Source organism: Carlito syrichta, unplaced genomic scaffold (genome assembly GCF_000164805.1).
Source record: "Carlito syrichta isolate Samal-C Ts95f unplaced genomic scaffold, Tarsius_syrichta-2.0.1 Scaffold302333, whole genome shotgun sequence".
Lineage (NCBI taxonomy): Eukaryota > Metazoa > Chordata > Mammalia > Primates > Tarsiidae > Carlito > Carlito syrichta.
Genome location: NW_007246429.1, coordinates 1 through 9,532, shown reverse-complemented (window position 1 = coordinate 9,532; position 9,532 = coordinate 1). Strand labels below are relative to the sequence as shown.

The 9,532-nt window shown below is 42.5% G+C and overlaps 1 protein-coding gene across 1 annotated transcript in view; it reads right to left on the bottom strand.

The window, feature by feature from the left end:
• Positions 1-6,564, bottom strand: part of DNAJB11 (DnaJ heat shock protein family (Hsp40) member B11) — a 19,949-nt gene extending 13,385 nt beyond the window's left edge. Inside the window, exons 1-2 of the mRNA XM_008056358.1 lie at positions 6,280-6,564; positions 2,270-2,426 (exon numbers count right to left, since the gene is read on the bottom strand). Coding sequence (XP_008054549.1) covers positions 2,270-2,426; positions 6,280-6,347 — 225 coding nt within the window. The 5' untranslated portion in view covers positions 6,348-6,564. The remainder of the gene's footprint in view (positions 1-2,269; positions 2,427-6,279) is intronic.
• Positions 6,565-9,532: the final 2,968 nt, after the last annotated feature.

Here is a 9,532-nt window from a genome sequence, read left to right as displayed (position 1 = left end):
GGCTCGTGTGCAGGGACATGCTCAGGGCTGCAGCCTCGACCTGCTGGGCTGAGGTGATCCTTCCATTTCAGCCTTCCAAATAGCTGGAACCACAGGCATGTGCCATCACACCTGGCTAATTTTTCTGATTTACTGTAGAAATGAGGTCTTGCCATGTTGCCCAGGCTGGTCTTGAACCCATGGGCTCAGGCAATCCTCTCGCCTTAGCTTCCCAAAGTGCTGGCTTACAGGCGTGAGCCACTGCACCTGGCTACAAAGACTAGTTTTAAGTCAGTTTCTTTTTGGACATCAGAGGGTTCTGTAATAACCTCTAAAAACTACCCTTGAAGTAATTTATTATCAGTCACTTCCTCCTTACTTTATTCTTCTAAGGAATGCAATTTTTTCCCATAGTCTTGAAAATTATTTTATTTTAAAAGAAAAAGTTATTGGTTGATTGGCCAACTAATACATAAATTCTCAACTAAATAAAATTCAAGCAGTAATCTCAGCTCTGCAGAGAAAACAAATTTGTATTCACAAAAACTCTTCATACTTTACCGAGATTCTGATTTGTGGATATTAATTACCTAAGATTAAAGGCAATTAAGCTTAAATGAATGATAAAAGGAAAAATAAATTTGAACCAGTGATTGGAAATGTTAGTTAAATAAACTACAATTTCATGAGTGACTTGTGTATAGCCTGCCTAGATCATGGATAAAGAACATGATTCTCCAGAAAGCATGACAAATTCAGTTTCCCTAGAAAATATTTTTGAGTTTAGGTTCCAAGTAAATAACGGGACTACTCATGGGAAATAAGTGCAAAATATAGAATCTATATTATCAACAAGAAACAAAATGTTACATATAATCTAAGAGGGGTCATCAACCTTCTCAGGTTTATTCATGAACTTTAGGTTAAGAATTTCTGACCTCTAGGATCCCTGTGAAGATAAGAAAGAGGAACCCCCAACAGCTCTAGAATTTATCTGATTCAGTTACATAGCTTCTTTAATCCAGGCGGCTAGAGTTTACTTCTTTGGGGTTCTTTGTCTTCCTAAAATGTTTTCTGATTTATTTCTAACCTTCTCAATATACAGGGATTGGTACATTGACAGACTGGTAGATTTTGAGTTGGAGTCTCAACTCTGTCACACAGACTGGAGTGCAGTGGCACAATCATGGCTTACCTCAACCTTGAACTCCTGGGCTCAAGTAATCCTCCCTCTTCAGCCTCCTAAGAAACTGAGACTACAGGTGTGTACCACCACACCCCCCAATGCTTTGATTTTTGGCTAATGCTTTGATTTTTTTTTTTTTGTAGAGACGAGAGTTTGCTGTGTCATCCAGGCTGGTCTAGAACTCTTGGACTCAAGCAATCTTCTCATATCCGCCTCCCAAAGTGTTGGGATTATAGGTATGAACCACCATATCCTGCCATTATATACAGGGATTTAAACTCGAGTACAGACATTTTAGCACTATGATTTTTGGAGTTCAATTAATTTTTTTCTATGTCCACTTAAAAAATGGGATTAAAAATTGCTCTACTATATTTCATGGTGTCCTAGTGAAGATTAAATGAGATGATATACATGAAAGTGCTTTGACTTCAGGATTAGAGACTGCAAATTCAAACTATAACTGTATTTGATCTGCATTAAAAAACTTAATTAGTTACCAAAATTTTCACAAGCAAGAAAATTCAGAAAAAAAATTGGATTTCCTACTTCTCTTGAAAAATTAGATGATCTGGCAACACAGAGACTGCATTAATATATAACAAGAACTGACTTGAAGTTGAATAACAGGTGCTCCCTTGCAACAGGGCAAGAAGGATTCGGTTTGTCCCAATCCTCAACAATCCCTATTGCTTCCTAATATGGAGGCAGAATATCCATTGTCATGTTTTATCTTATACCTGCCCTGCCTGTTATTTGTCCAGTCCATATGAGTATGTAGGTTTACAATGCTCATTTAGGTTTTATTTTTATTTATGGCTCTAGCTCTCAAATTAATCATTCAATCTTTCTCTCTTTCATTCATTCCTTTTCAACAAGACTCTCCTTATTAAAATAAATACTAATATGAAAAGGTAGAAATGGCACCTACTAACATGAGTGCAAGATCTAGTGCAATGTAGCATTAAGTACTACTTTTACTTTTATCTATCATTTATTTTTATATAGAAGTAACCTGAAGAAAGGGAGTGTTTTTCTGTATTATATGATTTTTTTTCTGTACCCACAAATTTCATTCATAGTTTATCCTTTTTCCTGACTCACTTCGTAAGCAGCACCCAGGTCCTGGAATTTCTCCTGGGCTTGTGGATCATCAGGGTTCCGGTCAGGATGAAGCTGCAGGGCAAGTTTTCTATAGGCCTTTTTAATATCCTTTATAGAGGCACTTCGAGGCACCCCCAAAATCTTATAGAAATCTCGCCTGGAAGAGGGAGATGAGAGAATATTTCATTAAAGAGTTATACATTACATTTTGAAAAGTGAAAATATTTTTTCTATTTGCTTTATATTTAAGTTTGTGTCCAAGTAAAGAGGTACATAAATGAAGGTTTCTCTCTCTCTCACACACACACACAATGACTAAAAAGAGAACACATCAGAATTTTTAATGAATCATATATTTTTTGTTTTTGTTTTTTTATTAACAGAACTTTAAGATTGTATTTTTGTGTGTGTATGTTGGAGTCTTACTCTGTTGCCCAGGCTGCAGTGCAGTGGCATGCTCACAGCCAATGCAGCCTTGACCTGCGGGTCTCAGGCGATCCTTCTGTCTCAGTCTTCCAAATAGCTGGAACTATATGTGCGCACTACCATGCCTGGCTAATTTTTTATTTAATGTAGAGATGAGGTCTCGCCAAGTTGCCCAGGCTGGTCTCAAACCCATGGGCTCAGGCAATCTACTTGCCTCAGCCCTGCAAAGTGCTGGAATTACAGGCTGAGCCACTGAGCCTGGCCAAGATTTTATTCTTAATCTGTTAATATTGAGTCTTATATATTAATCACAATAAGAGGATATCATCAGTCAAAAAAAAAAAAAAGTTCCCTTCTTCTGACTCCTTCCCCTCCCCTCCCTCTCTCTTCTTTCCTTCCTATTGATTGATTTATTTATTTAGAGTGAGGGTATCACTCTGTCACCTAGGCTAGAGTGCAGAGACACAATCAGGGCTCACTGCAGCCTCAATGTCCTGGGCTCAGGCAATCCTGCCTCAGCCTCCCGAGTAGCTAGGACTACAGGTACGCTCTATGATGTAAGGTTAATTTTTAAATTTTATGTAGAGACGAGGTCTCCCTATGTTGCCTAGGCTGGTCTCGAGCTCCTGGACTCAAGTGATCCTTCTATCTCAATCTCCCAAAGCGCTGGGATTATAGGCATGAGCCTCCATGCCCAGCCTGGCCTTTTATTTTTTTTTAAAAGAGACAAGGTCCCTCTCTGTCACTCAGGCTGGAGTGCAGTGGCACAATCATAACTCACAGCAGCCTCAAACTCCAGGGCTCCTGCCTCAGTCTCGTAAGTAGCTGGGACTATAGGTACGAGCCACTGTGATTGTGCATTTTCTTATTTTATGGCTACATATTATTTTCAAGCAATAATCATATAATCAAATTAACTCTCCCCCCACTTTCCCTATTCTGACTCCAAATGACTTTTTGATTGCTTCCAAAAGTCAAATAGCAATCTCAATGGATGATTTTCTTTATCAAAAAGATGCCACATAAATGTCCTGAATGACAGTAGCAACATTGGAATGTTAAAGATGAAGTGACTGAAGTTAACTTCATAGGTTAACACAGAGGTAAGCCAAAAGCACAAATGTAATAACTCTGAAGAGCGAATAATATCCACCTGGATGCATGAGTTGTGGTGTTTTAGCTAAAAGAAAGAAAATATCAATCATGCATTCATTTCCAGTAGTTATACTAATTTGTCTAGTGCAAATCTTGATTATAGACAGCTGCTAAAGCCCATTATGCAGAAGCCTTTATGTCTCAGCAGCTATGAATATGCATATGCATATGTCATAAACTGGGAGATAAGATAAAGATCCACTGACCTCCTTGCCAGGGACTATGCTGGAATCAAATAATTGCAAAGAGGACCTTTGCAAGAAAGGAAGAATAAAATTATAATAAACTTTCAAGGCAAGGATCATATCTGGTCCATCGAAAAGACCAATAAATTATTGGATGAATGAAATGAACAAATAAGAGCACTCATAAAAACCTATTCTGGCCTTTTGCCAGAGTCATTTTAATCACCAGAATTTATCCTGAAATAGCATTCTCTCAACAATGGGAATCTCAGATATTCATAATACAGATACTAATTTAGTAGTGATGGTTCTTTAAAGATACATTGAGAAAAAATGCATTGAGTTCTAAGATTCATATATGTGACAGAATATTTAAAATACTTTTAAAGTAATAAAAGGGCTAGCTATATAATGAGGTTTACTTAGAATATTCTTCATGTAAAAATGATTAAGTAGCAGCTCAGGAAAAAACATGAAAAAGATAGCTAGCATAGCTCAGCATCAATATTAGTTCCTAGGAGACTCCTTTATGAATGACTGAAGTTTAAACCTACGGTGTTAACAATATTTATGTTGATATTTTATTAAACACCTAAGGGTACTTGTTGCTTTAAGTGAAAAAATTAGTAATAAAAACATAATTTAAAAAAGCATTATCTAGAAGTTGTTTTTTTTTTTTTAAAGAACTTTAAGTGTAGACCACTTATATACCTAATCCTGATGGGTACCCTACGTCTTTAAAATAAAATAAAACAAACAAAAAAGAAATTTAAGACGATTCACACAAAAAATGACAAAAGTTTAAGCATACATGCACAGAGAAACCACTTTTAAGAGAACACTTAAAATTTAAAGATCTACTAGGTAGTAGCTTCTCTATTTAGAATAACCTATAAATTATCAAAAGCTGAAAACGACTATTCTTTACATTCTAAAATGACATGCCATATCCTGGGTCACCAGACTTATAACAACATACATCCTCCAGGCAGGAGGGATCTTCAAGAGTTCATTTGTTCCTACTCCCTATAAGGAAGGCACATTATTACCCTCATGTTATATTACCCTCATGTTATAGATAAGGGTTAGCTGGCTCCTTCAAGGCTACATATTCACAAGTGGGGTACGGGTGTGCGGGTAGAATTCCAGTTTGCTATCTGTTGGTGAATTGCTCTTCCTGCTAACACCATTCAGCTTCTCAAGAATGTATACACACACACATTCTCACACTCTCGCTCGGAAATACTACTCAGTCATTAAAAAAATTGAATTATGTCTTTTGTAGCAACATGGATGGCACTGGAGGCCAGTATTATTAAGTAAAATAACTCAGAAATAGAAAGTCAAATACCGCGTGCTCTCACTTATAAGCGGGAGCTAAACAATCCGTAGACAGGAATAATAGACACTGGAGACTCCAAAACGTCAAAGGAAAGTGAGGGATGCAAGGTACACTATTCGGGTGAAAGTTACACCAAAAGCCCAGACTTCACCACTATGCAACATACGCTCGTAGCAAAAATGCACCTGTACCCCCCAAACCTATAAAAATTTAAAAAAAGAATGTACCACCAAGAGGTAGTGAGTGAGGCATGATGACAGCTTAGGCTTAGTAAACAGTTCAAGAAGTTGGGAAGCACAAGGGCTCTCCGAAGGGGCTTTTGCTCCCTCAAGTCAATTTCCTTCAGTCCCAGCATGGCTTCCCCACCTGCTCTCCTCACTGGGTCAGGCATAACCCACCCACTTTAATGTCTGACCCCAAATGTCTCGTGATAAGCTGGACATAGCACTGTCCGATTCTCCAGCTCAGCAGAGCACAGCAACCCAACTCTTTGACCAAACAAATGTCTCTCTCAACCTCGGCCCGGCACCGTCCTGCCTTCTTTACCGTCAGGCGCCCCTCGTCCTTCCCTAGCTCGGCGTGACACCGCTTCCGCTCACCACCACCTTCTTTCCCTCAACCCTCCCTCATTCCCTAAACGCCGTGTTTGGCAACGCATCCAACTCCCATTCTCCTGGGCAAATCCAGTTCTACAGGGTCTCTGGACCTAAGGCCTTTTCACGAGTGTCGCCCGCGGTTCTCTCACTCCACTAGCCTGGCCCACACTACCCATTCCTCTGCCCCACAGCCGCACCACAGCGACGCCCCCCTCCACTCAGTCTAGCAATGCCGCTTCCCTTAACTACTCCTTCCCAGTACCCCCTCCTCTCCCATCCTCTCAGCAAAGGCTGCGTATTCCTCACCCGGCGATCACGGCCCCGATGAGGTACAGCAGCAACAGGCAAAAGGTGCTCAGGTTCTGCGGGGCCATGGTTTCTCTGTCCCGGGCCCTGTCCCTCGCACCCCTCACAAGCCTCCTCCGCCGCCGCAGCGTCGGCTCGCCAGCCCACCCGGCCCCGCGAGGCCGCCTCACGCCGGGGGTCTCCTACTGGGTCCGCAGAGACAGCTAGCTCGCCCCCTTCACTTGCCAGTCCACTTCCCGGGAGTCCCGAGTCCCGGTGAGAGAAGCCCCCCGGCGAGGGCCAATCGCTGCCCAGGACATCACACGCGGCCGGTACCTAGTAGCCAATCAGCGCAGTACACTTCACCTCCGAGGCGGCACAAGCAGCCAGTTAGGCTTCGGAATTGCAGCCGCAGTTCCCGGCCAATTAGAAGCGGGAACGTCAGAGGGTCGCGCCGCGGCAGGAATCCGCTAAGCCCCAGCTCCCACGAGTCGTAGAAAATGACGTGAAGTGTGGAGGGTGGTGCCAAGTGAGGACGCCCGAGGTACACAAAGTCTCCGTCCCCCTCGCCCGCCTCCTCGGACTTTCCACTAATCATAAGGCTCTTCCCCGCACCGACCAATTGCGGGCGGGAGATTTTGTCTTGGTTACAGATCTGGAATTTCATTCAAATGGCGCTACGCGCTGGACCTGGGAGCCGAGGGACTAAGGTAGAATGGGCGGGGACAATTACTCCACGCCAATTGTTCTTGGGACGCGTTTCTTAGATCACATTTCACGTTCTCCTAACACCACCATCAAAAAATTGTCTTGAGCCGGGCTCGGTGGCTCAGCCTGTAATCCCGCGCCTTTGGGAGGCTGAGGTGAGTGGATTGCCCGAGCCCGCGGGTTCGAGACCCGTCTGGGCAGCGAGACCTCATCTCTACAATAAATCAAAAAATCAGTCGGGCGTGGTAGCGCATGCCTGTAATTCCGGCTACTTGGAAGGCCGAGGCGGAAGGATCGCCGGAGCCCAGCAGGTCGAGGCTGCGGTGGCCGGGAGCGGCCACTGCACTCCGGTCTGGGCGACAGAGTGAGACTCCAACTCAATAAAGAAAAAAGAAAAAAGAAAAAATTGTCTTGGTTTCATAGAAAAGAGGCCTGGTATCTATAACAGAGAAGAGACTGTGGAGACAGATCGACTTAAGTTCGGATTCGTCTTCCACCACTTCTTGCAGTGAGATCTCCTTCTCCCCTCCTCTCGTCTGAGCCTAATTTTCTTTATTAACAAAACCGAGGGAAAGCACTTACCGACAGTGTTGTGGATTTTAACGGGGAAAAAAATCTGTAAATCGTCTAACACACAGTAAGCACGCAATGAATAAAAACTATTTTACAGTTAGGAGGAAAACTCGTTGATTCTCTCTCCCTCCAGTTTTGCTCATCACAGTTACACACCGCCTAGTTTTTTCAGGACAAAACTAGGTGTCTAACTTGCTCTTTTTCCTGCATAACCTATCCAAATCTTTACCTCTAAAATATACTTGAATCTATCCATTAGTCTGTCTACATCTCCATTACTAGGTTTCGGTCAAGTCACATCATCTCTCACTTGGCAAGGGTCTCATAACTGGTTTCCCTGTCCGCACTTTTCATATCTTCCTCAATATCTGTTGGTCACCCCGTCCCCCTTCCCACGACTTTAAAAAAAAAAAAGTCAAATCAAGTCACTCTTGCTTGAAAGTCTCCGATGGCTTTTCAATTGCACTTGGAATTAAATCCCAACTCTGTGCTAATTTACAAAGTCTTTTATGCTCTATTACACCCCTTACCATGTTCCATCAAAACTGGCTTCCTTTCTCGTTTTTTAATACATCAAGTTAATTCCTGCCTGGGGCCTTTGAACTCCCCTTTGCCTGAAATACTCTTCCTTCACTCAGATCCTAATATGGGTAATTCCTTTTGTAACTCGGATACCAGCTTAAAGGTCACCACCTCAGAGGAGACTTTCCCAACCAACTGTCAAAATTAGCCCGCACTGAATTCCTTATTATTATACCACCCTATTAAATTTTTTTTCCATCCCTGGCCTCCAAACTCACACATTGAAATGCCAGTTTCATGATAGCACGAATCTATACCATTATTTTCACAGCTGTATAAAATAGCATGTTAGAACACTGCCAGGCATAGAGTAGGGGCTCAAGTATTTTTGAGTAAAAGCTGCTCTGACTGCAATCGTTGTATGGCTGGCTGACTTGTTCTTAAGGCCTCAACTCAAATTCGGCACTACAAAATGTACGTTTCTGACTCACTCTTCACAGTATTTAACGCTATCTGGAATTATCTTATTTTATTCCTTAATATGTATTGTCTATTCTTCCTATTAAACACGTGCTTGTTTTGTTCACTACTGTTACCCTAGTGCCTAGCACTGTGCCAGAGAGTGTTGCTCAACAAATAATAATTGCTGTTGCAGAACATTAAGGCACAAAGAGGAGACGAAATTTGCACAAGGTCACCGAGCTAGTAAGTGGTGCATTCTGAATCCTAACCCAGGTCTGTTTAAATCTGAAGCCCTTGCTTTTAGGAAGATGTCTAGTAGAGAGAAAGGCCACACAAAAGAGGAACAAAATAGCATTTTGTGGTATAATTTACCTTTGTATCTTCCACATCTAGAGAGGCCATAAGAGAACTAAGAAAGCAGGAAGGGTCCAGAAATCATGAAATGGAGGTTTAAAGGAAGGACTGGTTGTCTTCTGTTGGATGGAATCCAAAACAGCTTCACAAAGGCGGAAATATGGCGGGAAAGTAACAGTGTTAAGGAGCAAACGCGCGGCGGGGGGGTGGGCAGGGGTGTATGGGGGTGTTGGTCTCGCTTTAGACGTCCTGCGTTTGAATCTTGGTCCCATCTCTTTTTGTGTGACCTTAGGGATGTATGACTTCCACCTTTTTACGTCTTCATTTCCTCATCAGTAAAACAAATGTACTTCACTTACGGGGCTCCTGGGAAGACTGAGACAACACACATAAAGTGGCTTTACACAGTGCCCAGCCCACAGTAAGCGCTCTAAAATGTAAACTGCCATTATTACTACTGATGAAAGCGTGCTGACCTTACCAGCAGCTATCCGCTGACCACAGATATGTGGAGCAATAGAAAGCGTCCTACGCTCCTAGGTTGTAAGGCGCGACACCAGAAGGCGGTGATTCTGGCTGCAGGACCCAGCGTGGAGGACGCTTGGTTCCAACCAAGCTCTTCCCAGACGTCCATCTGCCGCTCTAGCAACAAGGT